General features: G+C 38.2%; 1 protein-coding gene across 1 annotated transcript in view; it reads right to left on the reverse strand.

Moving 5' to 3' along the window:
* Positions 1-870: 870 nt before the first annotated feature.
* The window catches only part of rims3 (regulating synaptic membrane exocytosis 3), a 61,853-nt gene continuing 40,040 nt past the window's right edge, over positions 871-22,683 (reverse strand). Inside the window, exons 3-7 of the mRNA XM_047384021.1 lie at positions 12,813-12,954; positions 12,617-12,729; positions 10,873-10,974; positions 10,665-10,804; positions 871-9,526 (exon numbers count right to left, since the gene is read on the reverse strand). Coding sequence (XP_047239977.1) covers positions 9,314-9,526; positions 10,665-10,804; positions 10,873-10,974; positions 12,617-12,729; positions 12,813-12,954 — 710 coding nt within the window. The 3' untranslated portion in view covers positions 871-9,313. The remainder of the gene's footprint in view (positions 9,527-10,664; positions 10,805-10,872; positions 10,975-12,616; positions 12,730-12,812; positions 12,955-22,683) is intronic.

Genomic DNA, 22,683 nt, shown 5'->3' on the forward strand with positions numbered 1-22,683 from the left:
TCAAGGAGATGGAGAGCACCTGTCCAAACCCAACAGCACACAAGCGACACCTAGAGGCAAAGCAAAGTAAATAGCTGGCACAAAAATACAAACAGAAACTCCCACAGCCCGACAAGAACAGGTGTGCTCATATATTTAAGGGGTCTCCTCTGATGACATAGAGAAATGTACTGTAGGATATCATTATTAATAAAATAGGGGTCAACAAAAATACAATTTCTGTAAGAAGCATAAATCCTCACAGCTTGGAAATGTATTGTTGTATTTGGGCTCTTACTGATTTATTTAGACCTTTTCTTTTGTTTAAACATCCTTAGCTGTTTCTAGTCATCGGAGAGTTTTGGGTCGGATGATTAAAACTTTGACTCAATTTGAATGTTCTGGCAGAACAGTGATCCCAAACACACACCAATGCTGGTTTTGGAATGGATAAATCAGGCTGGCATTAAGCTCCTAAAATGTCATGCCTAAAGTTTCTCGCTAAGGGACATTTATCTAAATATCATTGGGGTGTACGTTTATATATGACTTTGTACATTTAATTTTGACCCTTTGTGGATTGGAGAATAATCGCTCCCTTTCTGTTTGCTTTAGTTTGATATGGTCCAAAAAAGCTGCTTTTTCATGAAGATATTTGTTCATTTGTGCCAACTATATTTTTGATCATTTTAACTTTATAAACATTTTACATTTACATAAAGAAAAAATGCAGAAAAGGAGAACATCTTTAAAGAAGAAAAATAATAGCTGAAAAATAATAATTATAGAAATAATAATTATGTTGATTTCCACGGCCCTCTAGTGACCAGAGACACAGATAACAATCTTTGCAGCAATGTCAGGCTAATAAAAACTGAAATACACAAAGGATTAGTGATTCAAATGAACTTTATTTATTTCAGCGTCCAGATGTCAAAGGGCATGCAAATACAGGCTTCAGAATCCCAAATTGTTTTCATTTTTTCCCCTCAGTTTGGCTCTGTTTTTTCTTTTTTATTAAAAAACTACGTGCACCTTAAGTAATCAATTTTGCAGCGTACAAACCACAAAAATACCAGTTTTACATTATCAAATACTGCACATAGAAAACATTTACAAAGCACAGGTATAAAATTACAGCGCCCTTTTGTTCCTCTTAACCACAAACCCACATCCTAGTCATCACAGCCTTTTGCACTGCCAACACTCCTCAGCTGGGAAAGTTTAAGACAACTGCTCGTCTACAAACACCGGCAACTCAGTTTAACTCCGGCGAATGATTTGTTCATTTTACCAAGAAGCTTCTCAATATGTTAAACATATAGATCTGATTGGGAATTACAGTTGTTTTTTTATCTAAATGTTGATGCCATTTAGACTCTCGGAGCAAAACTGTAAGTTCAGGTGGTGTTTTGTGCTTGTAGGGGCTTGGCGAGATGAAAGGTTGTCTTGACAGTGGTGAGGGGAGTCACCTGGCCCTTATAATAGCCTCACAGAGCTAAAAATGACAACATGGCTAGTTAAACTTGTGCTGTGATTGCTGATGCTCATAGATAATGGATGAAGGTGATGAGTATTCAGCAGCACAAACTCCTAAACTTCCCAAAATGCTCAGCAGTTATGCCTATCCTGTTCATGTCAATAGCTGCTACTCAGGCAGATACAGCACCGTCCACACTTAATGGAACACCTGCTAAAGATGCGTGAAAAACCTTAAAAAGTCTTCTGTTTGCAAAACCATATCTCGAAACGAACTAAGTACAAAGTCTAACCTTTGAGTGCTTTTATTTTTTCATGCTATCATGCTAAGTAGTATTCTTCATCTACAACCATTATCCTTGGTCCTCTCTTATGCACTCCTTCAGCTGACTCTATTGGTTTTATACAGGATTTAGGTCTAGGGACTGAGAAAGCCATGGGTGAAAGCTGATTTAGTGGACATATTACCCCTTTCAGTTTTCAGGGCCTGGTACCTTAAATAGTTTATGATGCAACGCATCATAAAAAGAAGTGTTTAAAAAAAATACTTGTTCAGAGTGACCAAAACTGACGATAACTGTTCAATATATATGTTCTTGTTCATTATTATTTAGATTGTAGTGAGAAAATATGTGGGTGAGCACATCTAAGGTCCCTTTTAAAAACTCCACATTTATGTTTGTGATGGAAGGAAAGGAAAGCCATTTCCAGGCATGCCTTCCATGTGGATAGCACCTAATGAATATATTGGAGACGTGGTTGACCGCAAACTGCAATTCTTTGCTGTAGTTCTCAGTGAGCTTATTTATTAGCTTCCTTACAGTCCTCCACACTGTGTGGGTGCAGAACAGTCATACTTGTCAAGCCTATTGGCCAGTGGGTACGTAATGGTCTCTGTGTCATGTGATAGTTATACCCCAGCATAACAGGAAGTCTAAGATTACTAATTAAAGGTTCCCAAATACTCTTTAGCAGCTTAAAAAAAAGTAACTAAAAATGTTCACTGCGAGATTTTGCATCTGCAGTAAAAGGATTTTTCACATCTTTACCAGTGGTGCCAGTAGGTGTGAAGGTTATATGGAATGTATTCTTGCCAAGTCAAAAAAAACGATTTTAATGTGGGCCATTATAATGTAGCATATATTCACAATGCAGAGCATGCTAGGTTGAAGTGTAATTGCTTTTAGTGCTTGGAAAAGTGGTTCAAATATATTTTATTTGTTGTCGCAAATAAGGTATAGGCCCAACTCTGACAACTGAGAAACAGGCCACAACTAAATTGTTATTGCCTGAAGACATATTGAGGAGTCCATGCTACTTAAAGTACACCATTTAGACAACTCTCTTGCATATGTGTGAATTCCCTTGGATTTTGTACTAATAGAACCCCCTGCCTGTGCCTTGTGGAATAAATTCAAGAAAACTGTCATAAACACCATGCTGCAAACATTTCATTGTTCAAAAGTATGAGCTTGATATATTTGGGAGGTTAATTGTTGCAGGGACAGGATGCAGGGGGTGTAGGAGCAGCAATCCTTTCAGCTCGAAAGCCATCCTGGCGACTTAAATAAATCAAAATGCATTTCGCCAGATGGGATTCATGCTCCTCTCTTACGACACAATTGATAAGATGTAGATAATAAAGTACTGTAAAAGTGGGGGCTGGAAAGGTCTTCAAAGAGACAATATAGGATGACAAAAAATGGCAGACATTAGAAATACATTCATAAAACTATACACATATAGAACCTCGGTACATTATTACAAGCAAAATACATTTTTACAAAAACTTTCACTTGTGTGTGCTACAATAGCGAAGCAACGTCTCCCACACAAAATAAGGCCATTGTAAACTGAACAAGCCCTCATTTTTAGCAAAAATCTGAAGGCAGCCTTGCCTTTCAGACTCCTGCTCTCTCAATAAAATCTCTGTCCTTACAAAAATAAAATACCTTTTCAACGCAGTAATCGATACACAGCTGAAGATGAGCCTTTTTTCTTTTGTTTTGCACATAACACAATGTGGGGTTGCACATAAAGCAAGCAAATTGAATGGGCTTTACATTCTGAACATCCACAGATTTACAATCAACATGTGGAACTCGAGCTAGTGGACCAAGACTGACCAAGTTTAACATGTTCCAACTCAGTCCTGCTCCATGAATCTATATTGACAACAAACAGAAAGGTCTTTCTAGATTTTAGCTCCTCAAAACTTGTCCAGGCTTCAGCTTTCTGCTAGATTTTAAAGTCAATACCTACAGTGCTGTGAAAAAGTATTTGGTCCCTTACAGATTTTTTGTTTGATTGTTTCAGCTTTTTTGTCATATGTAAAACTTTCTGATCAAACAAATTATTACAAAAATTATTTTCCAATGATTTTATTCATTATCCAAAAAAAAAAATTATCCAAATACTCTCCAATGAAAATCTAGTCACTTCCCTTATTAAATCCCAAGTTAACTGTGATTACCTGCATTTTGTGGAAAGCTGTGTCCAGTTTTACTTGCCACACCCAGACCTGAATACTGCCATACCTCGAGAATCAAGAAATTACTTAAAGAAAACCTGTATGACAACAGGAAGTAGGCTAAAAGGTTGCAAAAAGCAACTTATTGTGCCCCGATGTAAGGAAATTCAAAAATTAAGGTGAAGCAAAGTCATTCACATCTAGCAATCTGGAAAGTAATACAAAGGCCTTTGGAACTGTTCAAACTATTTGTACTTGAAAACCCTCCAATGTAGCTTAATTAAAACAAAATTCCTCCATATGGTCGTTAAAGACTATTTGCCAACTATCACAAACATTTGATGGCAGTTGTAACTGCAAATGGTGGTACAACCAGTTATAGGTTTAGGGGTCGATTACTTGAACAGCACCTGTTTAGTTTGGATTTTGTTTTTCCTTAATAAATGAATTTATCATTTAAAAGCTGTATTTTGTCCTTATTCACGTTATCTTATATTAAAATTAGAAATCTGAAGGGAGGGGCATACTTTTTGTCTGAACTGTATTAAGATTGCCCTTGCTTAACTAAAATTTTTATCTTTTTAATCTTTTCTAAATGAATGACAAAAGCTCTGAAAGGTTCTGACAACCTGAACCCTCAGATTTCCCTCACTTTATCTGTCAACATCTATATAAAATCACTCACTGGCCTGGCACACATTATGCATCACGCTATATAACAAATGCACTTGTATAACAAAGCCTACACAGACACGCTGCACTTTGAAGAAAGGCAACAATCTAACCTCTTCTGTTGTTTTGTGGAGAAATATCGTAATAATTAGGTTTACTCAGTTGGTACGGCAGGCCAAAAGTGGCACAATTCAGCTAATATCACTACATTACTGCTAAAATGTGACTACAGTACATTAAAATTGGAAACAAGCAAGGAAATACTTAGTAAATGTATTACTCAGCCTCTCTCTCTCTCTCTCTCTCTCTATATATATATATATATATATATATACTGGCCAGAAATGTGTGCTGATAAATAGTTCTTATAAGTATTTTTTGATACGTTATGCCAGCTGTCCAGGAATGTAAGATACAGAAAATAATCTTAGAAATGTTACCACACGGGTAGATATCCAACAAGGAGTATCTTGAAAGTGGAGCCCTGATCTTGAAGCTACTTTTTAAATAGAGCTTTAAATACATTACAAGCAGAGTCAAAAATATCCATCATCCTCCACTAACATGATCTGAAAAAGAGATATATTTATCTGAAGTTCAAAAAGGACTAAAATGTGAGCTGTGTTTTTCTTAGGCGCTCAGCTCATGAGATTTTTCCTTTATTAGGTAAAAGATGATGAGGAGAAGAAGCTCTTAGATGAAAGACAATCATGAAACCAACAAATCCATTAACAGACACGCATATAGAGTTTAACAGTGTTAACGCTCAGCTTAACTGAGTCTATGTACATGGTTGGCTTACGAATATTCTTTATTATAAAAAGCCAATAAAGTGACACTTTAAAAACATCGTTATCTTAAGGAAATCAGAAACACCAGCAGTTTCCTTTTTTTCCTTTGTCCCTTTGCTGATGGTGAAGACTTAACCACTCCACATTCCAATAGAACAGCTGACAGGTCCCATTTTACACTTCTTTCCCGCAAATCTAAATTACTGTCTTTGATTAAGAACGTTCAGTGTAGCATAAAGAGTAGGCATGGGCCGATTTCTAGTATCAAGGTGTGCTATGTTTTTAAAAATGTACTGCTTCAAAACTGAAACAAAATTATTGAAATCGTCCCTAAAGTTTCAAGTCCTCCAATTGAGAAGCCAGAGACATCAGCAGAAAAATGTTCTCTGGCTCAATGGATCACAGAGTAACAAAGCTCTTCCCTTCCCCCCACCTGTTGTTGCAAACTGCCAGTCAGTTGGCTGAAAGACGCTACAGCACTTCTCCAATGTTCACCTAAAAAAGACAAATTGATCGTTTTCTGTTACTATATGGGCAGAAAATAATGTAGTGCTGCCCCTACATGTTGCTGCACACTGCTGGTCAGATGGCTGGAAGCTGGCTGCTACAGTTTTGCCATGCTTACATGAATGACAAATTTGAATATATAAAAATATTTCCAGTTGCGAAAAACATGGAGAGTCATTAAAGCAACATTTTGTAGAAGTACAGTTGGAAAGCTATGATCAACCAATCTGAGGAAAAGGATATAATATTCTGCACAAGAAGGTTCACCTGAAAACTAGAGGGTGTTTTTGGGCTTTACAGTCACTGTACTAACTGTAACTTTAATACATTATAACTGTGGTCCATGTATTATTTTGAAACCAATAAGATTAAGTCTTGTTACTTTATGTCAAAGAGATTTGGATCATGTTACACTTTTTTGTTGTTAATATTTGTTATTATACCGTGATACCATGAAATCATGGGATTTTATTCAAGATTATCATACCAGCGCATGCCTAGTATTGTAAAAAATACTTTTAGAAAAGAAAAATCAAAACAATTTCAAGTCTTTAAAGTAATGACTTTTGTGACAAATCTTTCAACTTTCTTTATATAATTTGATTTTGACTATGCGTAAGGTATTCAAAAATGTATGGAGTTAAATACCACAGATAAGTGCAAATCTAAAACCCGAACTAACCAGTCTCAGCTGCTCCAGTGCATCTCCATAATTTCAATAAAAAATAACACTGTGATTTCATTTTTATACTGAAATATTTGGAGATGTGCAATGCATCTCCAAGTCTTTACTCCAGTACTTATGTGACAACATCTATAATAATAATACATAATAATAATACAGAAAAATAGAAGCGGTTCACCACCATTCAGACTTAAAGTTGAAAAATAATTAAAAATTTACAGTAAAGTGCTATCCAAAAAACCCAAAGGTAGTGCCCGCCCAACCGTAAATATAAAACAGGACTGCTGAAGGTTGCTGTGTTAGTGACATATTGTACCTAGAATAAGATCAACTACCAGAACTTGGCTGGTTAAGTGCTAGTAAAGTAAAGTTCACGTCAGCAAATTCGAATATCATCAACAAGTTTATTTATTTTTAAAAGGTTTTTTAAAAAAGTAAAAATCATATATTTTAGACTGTAGATTCATTACACACAGAGGGCCTGATCTACTAAAGGTTTGCGTGTATAAAAACAAACGCAAACTTGATAGCAAACCTGATCTACTATGCAGGTACATCGAAGACTGCATCTGTCAAATGAGCAAAATAGCATGTGCAATCTATTTAGTATGTTTGCCTTTATGTCTATGTGGAATATATGCTAAATATCAGAACATGCAAAATACTGGGAGGAGAATATATAAATGTTATCATTTAGCACCCTCGATGTGATTTATTAAACATGAAACGGATGGCACTCGCTGTTTTCCGCGTCTATTTTTAGCATGTTTGAAAGGCAGGTGCAAACTGGCACAGCATTACAGACACATGCCTGCAGTCGTTGTGGCGAGAAGGAGGCACGATGACTGATGATGGAGAGAAAGAACCTTCTGTGAGCATGTCAATATATTTGGACTGTCAGAAAAAAATTTGTAGAGACAAATTATCTATCCAGCAATGCCAATTTCAAGGGCAGGTTTGGAGCAAGTCACAAATGGAAGGCATGCCATATATCCTATAAAGAAACTCCTTTAAACACTGCATGTTCTTGCATCCAAAATCTCCATGGTAACAGCTAGTAGCACATGCAAAATCCTCATTTAAATAGGGTGGTCCACACCACTTTGCGCAAGCAATCTTAGTAGATCACCAGCAACACACCCACTAAATAAACTAATTTTTTTGTTTACACATGCAATTTAGTGCTCCTTATTTGGGATCTTAGTAGATCAGGCCCAGAGAGTGGTATATTTCAAGTGCCTATTTCAATTATTGTGATAATTATAGCTTACAGCCAATAAAAATATATCTGAGTTTAGTATCAGAAATATTGTGTCCGAAACTATCATGGGGAACACTGCTAACTTGACAGTCAAATGACACCCATCATAAGGTGGACAGCTAATTGCAAAATACATTGGCTGTCCACAGAGTGCTGTATCCAAGTATGGTAGTGAAAAGTTTAGTGGAAGGAAAAAGTGTGAACAAGCAGCAGGGATAACCACATTCTTGAATCGATATATGAGTTTCACTTTTTGAACTGAATTACTTAAATACATAAACTTTTTAATGATATTCTAATTTATCTGGACGAAAACAAAGTCCTCTGAAATTATATACATGTTTACGCATTTACAGCAGGTTCAGAGGGACAAACGAGTGACCGCGGAGAGTAAGGGGCTGCTGCTGATGCTCTCCATCTTACCCAGCAGGAAGAAGAATTCAGGACATCGAAACAAAGGAAATCAAGTGGCAATCCAAACATGTGAGACACCGCCCCTAGATGGAGAGGTGGTCAAACACACTGATGATAAAGGCAGGGGCTGTAAAGTCAGTAGCAAGTGTGTGGTTGACGGACTAATTTGTTTTCTTCTTCTGCAAACAGCGATGACAGTCTCATCCTTCGCTTTAACTCAGTGTTCTTTTTGTTGGGACATATTGGCAAAATAAAGCAGCATTACTGTACTCCTGTTAACATCGCTCAAGGCAAGCTAAATAAATTGACTTTAAAGCGCTCTCAAAAATGTCTCGCAAGTAAGCATGCAGAGTGCAGCTGATACATATAGAAAGACAAGTAAGTATTTAACTATCTATTCATATATATTTAAATATTCTTGTATAAACTCTGCCCTGTGAAAATCATAGAATATAGCATTGTTGCTACCTCACATAATAGCCATTATGCGAACATCCGAGCCAGGTCTTTGACATCCCGCTCTCAGCTTCTTTGTATGTGAATGTAGAATATATCTTTTTTTTTTTTTGCATTACATCTAAGTCATTGACTCTGCTACATATCCATACTTTATATTGTATACTACTATCACCTACTACTGATAGGAATAATAAGAACAACAATAACAATTGCTTTGGTTTTAAAAAATAAAGTTTTTTTTCTTAGTTTGGCATAGAGAGTTTAGAAACTGGCATCGATCGAGATGGCCCTGGGATGAGATGCGCCGCTGAGGTCTGACGACTTGGAAAGCAGGGCGTGGTGCCCAGTGTTGTTGGTGTTGTGAAATGAAGAATGCTACATGTTCAGGTCTTTTGTATCTACATTGATTTAGATTTGGTGGGTGAATAGTAATGGATATGGAAGAATGTGTGGGCATTAATGTTTATGGAATCTGGGATATCTGGCATATATGGTTTATGCCTAACTGCGTCGCGCTCCAAATACAGTCGTCGTGTATTTACAGTACGCGTGCCTGTGTCTGCACTCTATGTGCATGTCGGACATCTGCTGGGTGTCTAGGTGCACGTGGGGCTGGTGGCACTCTCCAGGGAAGACTGGGAGAGGCGTCTGGTGAGGGGTCCGATGCTGGGGTCTGCCAGAGAAGAGGTAGGGAACAGCTTGTACCAGCCACTTACGGTGGCAGACAGGTCCAGGTCCTCCAGGAGGATCTGAGCCATTCCCATGAAGCACTTGTGGTCCATACGCCCGTAGTCCCCCCACACAATTACCTGAAGGAGAAATAACAGTAACACAAACCTCTATTAGTGACATTTCCATGCACAGTAGCTGTATGAACAAGCTATATGTAAATTTTATCTCTGCATATCTTATATTACAATAATAGACCCAACTGATATGTTTCATTATAAACCCAGGAGAAGATTTGAAAAATCAAAATGCATTTTTCAAAACAGATTTACTAAACTTAAGGTGTAGCGGTATCTTTGTCTAGACACGAAATAATATATTTTAAAAATAGTTCAATTTGGCGTCAAGTCAGTCAGGGCTCCTTTACTCAGAATAAAGACTCCACTATGGCATTAAACATCAACCAGAATATGGTTTGTCTCTGTAGATCTTCTGGATGGGAGGTTAGGGCTGTAGCTTGTTTAGACTGCAGTTCAGGTTCAGAATGTATTTGGCATGCTGTCAAGGAGAAACCCTGGTATCATATCTACTGACAAGAAGAGGAGAGTTGGAGAAGGATGACGAGGAAAAGAAGGAATGATGGTGAGTAGAGGTTCATAGTACAACTCATAAAAAGCAACTTCCGGGTTCCAAAGGGCTGCTAATATGTTGATGACAATACTGACAGTGTTTCCTCTAGTACAGTATGGTTGAAACTGATGGTGGAGTTGCAGAAACACAACATATTAAATGGGAAATTCCAAATATTTTGAGGACACATCTTGGTGCACTGCAGATGTGAACGACTGTAAAAAGACATCAGCAGAGAAAAAAACTATGTTGTGAATACAGCCCAGTAGTTTTCCAGCTTCGCCATTATTACAAGAGTCATGAAGATCCTAGGGACCATAGGGTGGTCTTAATCTAGAGCAAAGGAAGCCTTATCACAACACTTACTATACTTAGATCCGCTCTGCAAAAATCCTATATAAACACACCCACTCAAAAAGTACAAGAAATGAAAGGAGACCCAAAACTAAGGGCAGTGGAGACCCAGGCTGACCTTCATTTTAATAAGTTCTTATCAGATAAATCATTTTGAAAAAATCATCATTAACCTTTAGTTTGGAAATGTTGCAAACAGCAGGTATTTAGCTTTAACCTTCAGCATGAAAACTAAATGTTTTGATCTGGCTGGGCTGCTTTTAAAAGAAAATCAGAAATCCAGAGATCAATTACCTGTAGGACTTTGCCCTGGGGACTTTCATCAAACAACAAAGCCTGCTGGTAGGTGGGATCCAGAGTCTTCTTTACTAATTTGGTTTTCTTCTTGGCCAAGCACATCCCGTTCTCCAGCACATATACCTTCACATAAGTTGCTAAGAGAGAAGATAGCAGTGAGCCCTCAGCCAAACTCTGTGGCAATTTAAACAGGCGGAGTCAGTACCTGGTATGTTTTTGGAGCCTGGCTTTGGGGTCAAGCGTCTGGCCTGGTTCACTTCCACCTCCAGCTGCCCTCCTCTGTCTACCATACCTACATGAACATCCCCTTAAGAGAGGGAACCAAGCAAACCAAAATTGAAGAAAGTTTGATGCAGTTTAGACTTGGAACTAAAAACTCATTGTAAGGATGCAGCAGGCAGTGTCTAACAGCAGAGGGCGCCAAACACCTGCTGGAATGTGTTAACCAGTAGGTTAAAGGCAGCACCTTGTTTTTTGTTTTTTTCTTTTTACATCAAAAGTATTCATGAGCATAATAAGGCAAATTTACACATTTGCAAATGAAAAACTGACAATAATTGACCTGCGTTTAGTGACAACTTTATTTACAATTAAACATGTGCATCCAAAAGTTAATTAAAACTTAAAAGATGCATGTTTCAAAGGTCCAATTTCACATTTTCTTGAAGCTCTGACCTGCGGATTCCAATTTCCACTAATCAATTTATTTGAAAAATCTATAAGATCTGTAACTGACAACATAAGAAAGTAACTAAGCTTAAAGTTCAATGTGTTCATATGACATTTACATAAAAAAAACTTAACCTGAAAACTTAACTTGAAAACTCAATTTTCTCCACAATAGAACCAGGTTCTGCATTTTCTTTCCACCAATGGAAATACAAGAAAGATATAAATCTCTGGACCATTTAAAGCCCATTAATAAAATCAAACAAAGCAGTTCCACTACATCCATCATAAACAAGACTATACCTCCTTATCTTTATTTACTTAATTTGAAAACATAGAAGTACATCAGCTTGCAGGACAAACACTTTTCTATGAGCCCCCAATTTAAGATGAACATCTGCAGAGTTCAGGATAATGTTACGAGAGATAAATCTGACTTCTGTTAGAATGTTATTCATGCATTTTACTAGTCTACTGAAAGACAGCTAATTTTAATTTTATAGTGCTGTTAGTAAAATTAATCATACTCCTGAAGATGTTCCACACTTTGTTACACTTCAAGCAGAAATTTCACAGCGTTCGGCTGAGATTTTATGTGAAAAACCAACACAAAGCATTACATGATTGTAAATTAGAAGCACAACTATACATAGTTGCTATGGGTTCAGAAGGCAATTCATTGATTGCGCTGGAATTTAATTAAGGGTGACAGAGTTAAAAGGGGCTGAATACGAGTGGACACCACATTTTGAGATTTCGGATTCATAAACATTTTTTTTAAACATGAATAATTTTCTTTCACCTGCCAATCATGCACTATTTTGGGCCGATCTATCACACAAAATACCAATAAAATGAATAGACGTTTGAAGCTTTAATGTAACAAATGTAGTTCAAGTGGAATGAACACCTCTGCAAGTCATGTTCAAATGTTTTATTTATTTAGTAAATTACAGGTAACACGAAATCTGCTAAAATGTTTTAGCATGCTACCTGTCAAAGCACATTTGCCTGTATGTTGCTGACCAGCAGACATACACAGTACCTTGGAAAAAAATGATCTTGCACTTCTTGAGCTTTATCTGACTTTTTTTTCCAAAGGGCTAGGGTTACTCATATTTGATGTACTATGTGCTTCCTCTTTCCCAGTATTTTAAAGGTATTGTATGTAGAAATTTGTGCAGTTGAGTGCAACCCACCAGAGTGGACATAGCCTGCAAAATTAGCTTTTATTGTACCATGCAAGAAGAGAAGCTGGTGATGCTTCTCTAGAACCTTACCCATGGGGGGTGTAGCTAGTGTTTGTCGGCCTACGATCTGGGCGGGGCCAAGACCATCCAGAAAGTCGCTGAATTGACTCTCAGGCCCCAGGCGACTGGTGGGAAAGACAAATCTAAAGCAGAACAAGACACATAATGATGGACTGATTGATTATCATGGATGGATGGACGCAGAAATAGCTGCTCAGACACATACGTTCCTTCGGAGCTGTTCGAGTTGGTGCTGCCATCGGTGGAGTCCTTGCTGCCCTGCCGTGTCACCCGGTTCCTCATCTCCACGGCGATGCCAGTCTCTGTGCTCCTTCGGATGGTACTGCGGAGCTTCTTCATTCCACCATCTACAGGAAAAAAGCAGAGGGCACATCTTTAACTGCCCTCATTTCAGCAGGATAATCCAAATGTCTTACGAGGAAATCAGGTGTTACGCAGAGCCAACACTTGCACGTGTTGTCATTTGTGAGCCTCCAGCTTTAACATGTCTTAAGATGACTTGACTTGTAGTTCTGCGTCGCCCTCCTTTATACTGTCTTTGTGTGTGTTGAAAGTTAAACCTTTACACACACATCTGAAAGTGACTGAGAATGAGTTATTGTGGAACTCTATTTTCTTCCTTTTTCAAAAGCAACTCATTTCCACTGAGGAGGAATTTAAATTCACCTTGAGATCGGCCCGTTTTTGCAATATTTATTTTGAAGCAAGCTCACTCAGGCGAGAAGCCAATCTCACCTAATATCCTCTGGGATGTTCCTGCGCTGTTGAAGAAAAGATATCTCCACTTTTAAGATATTACTAGACTCCAACACACATACAGGCCATTTGGCAGCTGCTCCTGTGAACTAGAGGCAGTACGTCTTCAGGTGGTAAAAAAGTTATCTTAAGAAACACAAGCAAACAGGTGGGGGCTGGGTTACATAGATTCAGTATAAACATGGCTTACCACCTAAACCAACAGGCTGGGTCAGGAAAGGAAGTCAAGAGGGCCACTATAACTGTGAAGGAGCTGCAGAGATCCACAGCTCAGGTGGGAGATTCAGGAAACAGAACAATTATTCGTGCACAAAACAAGACGGGCCTTTATGAACGAGTTAGGAGAGGAGAGACAACAGAAATTCTGTTTGCAGTTTGCCACAAACAAAGCAGATCAGACCCAAATCTGAACTTGTTAACATGCATGAAAACACCATGTTGGGCAAATAAGCCTGAATATAATGTCTCCATGGTGATGGAAGGATCATGCTGTGGGGGTGCTTTTCGTTATCAGACATAATTTTCAGTCACTGGATTTGCATAACCTGCAGAGACAAATCCCAAACGACTTGCAGCTGAAACTGCAGCAAATGTTGCTGTAGATTCTCAGTCATCCAGCACATAACAATCCTAAGTGTTTTATTACAAGGCAGCTAGACTTCTTCTCTTGTTTCTTGAAGGTGCTTCACCTCTAATCCAAAAGGCTTATTCAGTTTATGGTGGCAAGAGGTTTTTTCTACAAAGTATGAACTCAGAGGGGCTGAGTATAAAAGACAAACCACATTTTCACTTTTTCATTGATAAAAAGAATTTAAAACCATGTAACCTTACCTTCCACTTCACAATTATGCATTACTTTATTTAGTTCTGTTACATAAGATCTCTATAAAATACATTAAAGTTTGTGGTTGTAAAGTTGCAAAGTGTAATAAAGTTTAATAATGAAGTTTTGCAATGCACTGTAGCTGGACTCAGATAGCAAGAAAAGGTATATATATTTAAGCTTTACAGCTGTACTGGAGCTAAGAGAATAGGTCCAGTTAGGCTATGAGGTTTTTCAAAAACAAAAACTCACCATTAAATAACGTGGAGTCTTTGGACTTTGCCTACATTTTGTAATCGTTCTTGAACCCTGAGCATTTTTTAGAGAAATTGTTAATTTATATTTTTCTTTGTTTTTTTGTAAAGCAACATAACTCTGACTTACACAACATAAAATTACTTTAGTAAGGCAGAAACCCCTGTTTGACTAAAAGACAGGATTCAACTTCCAGACGGTGTTACATACATCTTGCGCTTTTAGCATGGATGTCAGAATTTTTTTAAGGATGTTATTTTTTTTATCCTTTAAAGCCCTGTACAGAGAAATTAGGATTAGTTGTGTTTTTTTGTGTACTAGAACCAACAATTTTGAGGAAAGAATGCAGAAAGCTAAGACAATCATCCCTCAGGAATTTAGGCCGAGTTCAGATTAAGAACCCCGGTACCGTCTCCAGGATCTTCCAGACTGTTCCAACTTCTCTGGATCCCATAAAATTTGCAAAACCTAATTTCATTCCAAAGGCAAGCATGAACCTACTTTGTTATTAGTTCTCTGTACACAGGTTTGCTGCTTTCTTGGCTAGCCCACCACAATGCAACAATTGACGGTAGTACATCTGCTTTAGGATGTTTCAACACAATGTGCAAAGTTTCCTAAGAAATGTGGGAGGTTTCTATGTCTCCCTATCATTTTTGGCCTTACTGCGGATATTGATGATGGGTGTCGTGCACTGCAGAGCATGCCATTTTGCCCAGTACAATGATTCTAATCTGGCAAAGTGCTTTGTGCACATATTTCGTCGAGTGCAGTCAGAAGAAATCACGCACACAAAATTCAAAGTCTGTGTATTCTTAACTGATCAAAGTGACATGATCAATTGATCATCAAATGATTATATTACAAACCCTTCTAGCTGTTACTCGTGCTTTCTCTCCTCCAAGTCCTCCATCCTCATCACTAAATGTGATGCCAGGGCTTCTCTCTGACAGTGACAAATATATTTTGGGTTTTAACTGCAGCCTGAAGAACTCACAGCTTCCTTTGATCTCCCAGCAACCAGCTTATATGTGCAATATAGAGGTGTTTGCGTTTCTCCCCAGCAAGGGAAGTTGTCCAAGGTGGAGCAATGCTCATTTCAATCTTGATCTCTATACCACAGTCTTACTGAAGCAGTCTTGTGCATGCTAAAAACAGTTGGGAAACTCTCACGCTCCATCACAGAAATGCACCTTTATTAGTCTCACGTTGTGAGCAAATCCATTGGCTTGTAGTAGATGTGTATAGACTACACAGTTGTACGTTTATTTAAACTCTAAACACATTCCAAGAATAGTTCCGGTTCAAATCTAAGCTGGACCACTCTCATACCTGAATGTTTTAGGTACGCCATCATCCTTCCACAAATAAAAAACGTGCATACTGGGTTAACTGGTGATTCTTGAGATTGGTTCTGTCTCGTCACTTTTCCCCTTCCATTTAGCTGCTCCCTTACGTTTTGCTCACTCATGCCAAGGAGTAAGAGGGGCAGGGATTTTTACATCTGAAGACCTAATCTTTGCTGTAAGGAGGTTCCTTAGTTTATGTATTTTTAAATGAAATACTGCGACAGATATTTACCATACAATATTTATAGCCAGTGTTTACATGTTAGCACTCTTGGCTGCAAAGCAACAGGTCAGAAATATAGAAGGACTTTCTATCTTGGTTTATTTTGTAGCTCAAAAACTTTCCATCTTTTCTCAACCCACTAATACTGTGTTAACCAATTTCTTATAATAGCATTAACAAGGGGAGTAGCCAGATAAATATTGGCTCCGTGCAGCTTATTAGGACTGCAGCCGTGCTATAGGCAGAACCTCGTACTCTATAGGAGGACAGTTCAGAAAACGCAGTGAAGTTACTTAAGGAAGACTTTTAACAAGTGTGCTCATTGTCACACGGTAAGAACAAAACCAGCTACAGCCGTCCCACCTCATTAGCCCGAGCAACTCCAGTCTCATTAAGCATCCCTGCCATGCCCGTCTCATCACCATGACAACCACTGAGACCTTCATCGTCACCATCGCTATGGAGATAAACAAAGGCAAACAGAGCCCCTCAATGAGACTTCAGGGATTCGAGGTGATGAGGATAGAAGGGCTTGAATCAGCGACAAGAAGTGGCACAGATGAGGAGAGAAGGGAGAAAGGGGAGGATAAAAAGGATAGGATCCCAAGAGTGTTTGGGAGGAGCAGGAGGCCGCTACTGTCTTCTGATGCTTTCTATTTATAATCCTGCAGTCAAGAATATTTCCAACAGCCACGTGTTTATATGTGTGTGTTACTGTCTTAATAGCATGACACCTAGACAAACTCTATGCGCGCTTCTGCTGCCATGACAACCCCCGCCCTCAGATCTGGACCCAGACAAAGCCACCCGAGACAACCGGCTCATCTCCTGTTACTTTTTTATTATATTATTGAGCCAACACTTGTTTAGTTCCCTGCCACTTTAACTGGATTCCTCACAGCATCAAGGCTCACATCAGACCACACTGGCCTGATTAAGCATTAAGAATTGTTATTCAAAATGTGGTTAGAAAACGAGTGGAGGCACTAGAATCTAGAATATGAATCTAGAATAAAAGCCCAGTTTCAAGAGGATAACAAATCTGGTGCATCATAAAAGATCAATTTATTCTTCTATAACATACAATGTCGTGCAAAGGTATTAACATGCCTTGATCTTAATCACATTTTATCAAGTTACGACTAAAAATGTTAATTCCTTTTATTGGCATTTATTGGTATAGACCAACACAAAGTGGAAAGAAAATTGTGCATTGTTTCAAAGATCTCTACAAGCAAAAATCTGAAAGGTTTGGCATGCATTTGTATTCAGCCCCCTTTGCTCTGTTACTTCTAAATAAAGTCTTGTGCAATTTCGTTTAAAATCACCTACATGGTACATACACCTGTGTGTATTTTAATAAAAATATAAATACAGATGGTTTGTGAAGTCATCTGTGGTTTGTCAGAGAACATTAGTTAATAAACAGCATCATAGAGAAACAGCAGCAGGCAGGTCAGGAATAACATTGTGGAGAAGCTTAAAGTAGGGTTAGGTTATAAAACAATATCAAAACATTTAAACATCTCACAGAACACTACTATCTATAATGGAAAATGGAAGTAATTTTGCACAACTGCAACATACAAAGTCATCCGTTAAGCATCCCACAGCATGATGCAGCTGCAACCATGTTTTATTGTGAGGATGCTTTTCTACAGTGAGGATAGGCATAGATGATATAATACAGAAGATACAGTAGATGGAGATAAATATGGTGCAACTCTGTGGAATTCTGTGGCACTTCTTTAGCCTTAGCCTGCTTTGTTCCGGTACCAAAGAAACCTTTCAGAATGAGCTGTTTTAGGGCTCTGTCATTTTTATGCAAATTAGCGGTATCTGGCCACGCCTTCAACCAGCACTTCGTAAACATGAAAATGAAACTGAAACTTATAAGATACAACAATAACTAATTCTTCTCATCTGTGGATTTGCAACGAATAATAGGGACTGAATGTTTCTTCAGTCTAAGTCTTTCTGCAAATCCTGCAGTCCGTGGTGAAATGATTCGCGCAAACTAGTGCTGTCTTTGGCAATGTTACTGGAACATTGTCCTCAAAAATAAAATGAAGCCACGAATCTCTGTTAACCGACAGCGGAGAATGTACATGGACACATATGGGTCTTTGCAGCCAACAACAGAACATCTGCCTATGAGGGTAGCCATTTTAAAGCACGTGTAAGATAAAACCAGCCAGAGAGACATGATCCTCAACTGAAAATCAAGTGGGTGGAGCTCCACTTCAGTTGCTAGTCAGGGGTGGGACTCAGGTAACGTTGCTAGGTGCCAATGTAATTGTGACGTTGAAACTGCGTGTTTCTAGAAAAAATAAAACAATTTACAACCAACAAAAATGGCTGAATGTTTTTCTTTGCATTTGGACTGTTTGTAGAAGCATTAGAGACCCAAATGGAAGTATAAAAATGATCAAAAAGTGAATTTTGCATAACAGGCCCCCTTTAACAAAAGAGAAACGTCCAACAAAATGTCCATCATGGGATGGGGAGGTGGTGGAGGAGTATTAATACTTCGGTGTTCACTTGGAGAGCAGCTTAGACTGGACACACAACAATTAAGCCACCTACAAAAAGGGACAGCGCAGACTGTCCTTTTTTAAAGAAGCTGAGGTCCTTCAGTGTTTGCTGCAGTTTGCTGCATATCTTCTACAAGTCTGTTGTGGAGAGTGTGATATCTCCTATCTTTTTGAATTGCATTGAAGTGAGCTGAGTTGTACCCTGGAGAAAATATTCTGTTGGTCTATGACATAAAATCCTAATGTGTTAATGAATGAAGTTTGTGGTTGTAGTATGTCAAAATGTGAAAATGTTCAAAGGGTATTAATGTTTTTTCAAGACCCCGACTCTATTAGAAATCCTTTTCCAGATTTTTTACTTTCCATAAAAGTCAAAAGTCAACATGTTCTTGCATTCAATGATATTTAGTACTGTATTTAAAATATTTTTACTTGGAGCTTAGGTCTCTGAACCTGACTGGTAGTAAGATTTATTGGTATAATCATCCTAACCTGTTTTTGGCGGCAACATGTTCTAGATAATCCAAAGCCTTTTCTCTGTGCTTCTTCTTTAACATTAGTTAATTAAAATATGTTATGCCCTCTATGATGGAAATATAGAGGTCCGCTGATAAAAAAGGGATCATAGATAAAACAGGACCTTGTTCTCTGTGTAAGCAAGTTGCAAATCTGTGTATAGGGGGACATGCGAAGTCAATGGAGAATAGTTTTAATTCTTACAAAACCCTGTTTGATATTCTTCGAACTCTGTAGTCCATTGACCAGGTACCAGTGTTAAGGTTTATAAAACATTACCGTTTTAAAAACACTCTAACCTTCCCTCATACTGTTCTTACTGGAGGTTTGAAGATTGGGATAAACATTTTTGTCACCACTGTCTTTGTCCATATTTCTCTCCCTGGGCTTTAGCATGTTGGTCACAACAATCTAGATCAGGTATGGACAGTTTAAGCCCATTCAAAAGGCAAAATATATTATTGGCAAGCAGAGTATAAATGCACAGCAGATGAAACATGTTAGCTTATCGAATTTTGCATCCAAGCAGTCCTTTGCAATAGTGATATTGCACACATTGATATTGCAATGCACATAACTGTTCTAAATATTGTTCAGCCTTACTTGCAAGACTGAAAGACATCCAGCAGGAGTCTCACATCATAGAGACTGATTTTTTCTGAAGGGAATGTCGTTTCAATCTGAAGTCCATTTGTTTTTGCCTTGTGGTTGAATTGACGAGCTGATTTGTAAATGTTCTTCTTGCTTGGTATTGTATAGATTTTTTTGTGCTATGTTCACTCTCAAAATGGGAATTAACATTTTACCTTTACAAAAATCAACAGTACAAGGACTTGGGATTTGTATATAGTACTTCTGTCATAAAAATGCAACCACTAGCAATATTTTGAGAATTTAAGGACAAACTTTGGATATTTTGTAAACTTATACATTTTCCTTCAATGCTGTCAAATAGCTATAATGCACTGTGAGGGCTAGGCCTTTAAGGCCTGGGGGCTTCTGGAAGTAAATCTGGATCTGACTATATGAAAAATGCGGTTAAATTAAATGGTCAACACCTGATGGGTTGATGGGGCGCGTGATGCATCATGCTGGGAGGGGCGGGGACAGGGGCAGACTTGCTGTAGATTACTTGGAACCCATCCATAACTGCTTGCAGGTATAGTTATTGTTTGTTTTTGGTCTTTTTTATTTAAATTGTTCCTCAATACCTTCAGTCTTTCTTCATTGCAGATACTCTAAGAGGAAGCATGTAATATGACTTTAGGAGCTGCCATGGTGAAACATGGATAGTATCGCAGATGGATTAAATGAAGCGTTAAAAGCCTAGAAAGATTCTGTAAATACGTTATTTTAGCGACTTGATTAATCATTTTAGGTATGTTTCTGATTGTTCATACACCCAACTGAAACCTTCTAATTGGTCAACTATTAAGAAGCTATTCATTTAAACTTCATATACAATTATTTGTCTGCATGCACCTCCTTTCGTATGAAAGCCCCCTCCCTCCTTCAATGGTGTGAAGCAGTGATCTCTTCCTTCCTATTTAATCCCCTCCTCCTCGCCTGCGCTTTCCATCCATTCGTTTCCATGGCAATGCCTTCTGCAATGCACCAAGAGCCCCGGCCGGCATGTTCGCTCATAAGCCTTTCCTCTTACTCTGTAATTTTCTTAGGTTGTATTGTCCTCTCCACAACTCTTAATCCTCAGTCATTCATCACTGCTTTCTCTGTTTCAAACTCTGCCTCAAACTCTTCCTTAAAAACTTTTCATTTTCTGCTTTCTTTACCTGTTTCTCCATAGTTTCCTTTTTTTGTCTGTTTTCTTTATTGCTTCTGTCCATCTTTATCACCCAGCTGTTATGTATTTATCAACTACTCATCTCTCACTGTGAATAATTCAGTGTATTTTCTCCTGCCCTGCTGCTAAACTGACTCACTGGTATTAATATCAAACCCACACAGATACATCCTGGAGGAATGGAAGCTGAATGTGCTTAAGTGTCAAACATTATCTAGAGGAGGGATTTTCTGGGCATTTGTGTTCTGCTGAACCATGAACATATCTGGTGTTCATCATCATGTCTAGAAAAAAACAGATAAATTGTAGAAATTTGTAACTTGCGATCAGAGAGCTGAGAACTGAGAAGTGGATAAACTATCACTTTCTTAAGGTGACCGAGATACCAAGATAAGGCAGAGGCAAGTTGCATGAAGCAAACAGATATATACAGATATAAAGATAGGTGGGATTAAACAAAACGCCAACAATGCAGAAAAGAGTCTCACACATTGACATAGCATGCACACAGCTTTATTGTGTGCAGATCATTAAAGCTGCTCTGACATTTGGAGAGAACACTGATGAAGCCTCTCTCATTATATGCTGTAATATAGAATGCTGTTTTTAGACTCCCCCGGCCGCGCCGATATGCCTATTGGATGCACCAGTGACGGCAACGATCTGCGATGCATAGCAACAGTAACCAAGGAAGGGTGTTGGACATGAAAGACCCGCTGTGCCGTCTTTACCGCCGGAGTCCTGTTAAATTTGGACCACCGGGAGACTGACGGTTGAAGGCTCTGAAAGACAACAGATTGTGCTGGGGACAATGCTGTCACAGTCAGATGAATGCACAGAGTCGAAGAGTCGCCTTTATCTTCAGATTCACTGAACTGGCTGCAGGAGGTGTTATTTTCAATTCGCTTGCATCATATCGGCTAACAACAAACTACTGTGCAAATCAACAACTGTTGTTTAATAGTTTTGCACTCTAGAAGACGGGTGCCCAAAGTGAAGCCCACAATTCTGTGTGGCCTCAGACCACAATTTACCAATACAGCAATTTACAAATTGCAAAAAAGCTTTTCTATAAAAATTACTACTCTCTTTTATAAACATATTGCGTGTTTAGTTTATTGTTATGTAGGTAGAAATAATAAAAAACACCATAAAATGACATTTTTCAATAAAATGTTTTTATCCCACAAATGTTTTCCATTTCAAGATTGTGGCCTGCATGACAGAGCGTCTGGACATCACTGCTCTGGAACATTTCTGTTTTACATGTTTGAGAAATGTTCAGTCCAAGATGTTGATATGAGCAATCCACACCACCATATAGCAACAAATAAATCACAACTGTATTGGATTTTCTAACTGTTGTCAATCAAACTTACAGATAAGTCCAAAATTACTCATAAATCTGGCAGACGTTAATTTAATGTAAACTGTAATTTTTCCAGCATGTTTCTTCTGACTGGAGGGAATATTAACGTTCAGAGTGGCCCAGCCAGAGTACTGAGTTTAAGCCAATGCAGAATCTTTGGCAGGGGCTAAAGATTAGGATTATGGGAAGGAGGTGTTGTAACCTCAAAGATTTTGAGGTTCAAAGACAAATCATCAACTTACCAGAGGAAACATATAAGAACAGTAAAAAGCTGTTCAGCAGTTATCAAGGGTTTAACTGTTGTAATACTAATTAGGGATTTTATTAAGAAGGGTATAAATAAGTTTCAATTTGCAGTTTTCTTGTTAAAATATAAATAGAAACAGCATTTTTTTAATGATATTTTGTCTTGTTACCCTGCCTATCTTATTTCCATTAAGTGAGAAACAA

Source organism: Girardinichthys multiradiatus, chromosome 13 (assembly GCF_021462225.1).
Source record: "Girardinichthys multiradiatus isolate DD_20200921_A chromosome 13, DD_fGirMul_XY1, whole genome shotgun sequence".
Lineage (NCBI taxonomy): Eukaryota > Metazoa > Chordata > Actinopteri > Cyprinodontiformes > Goodeidae > Girardinichthys > Girardinichthys multiradiatus.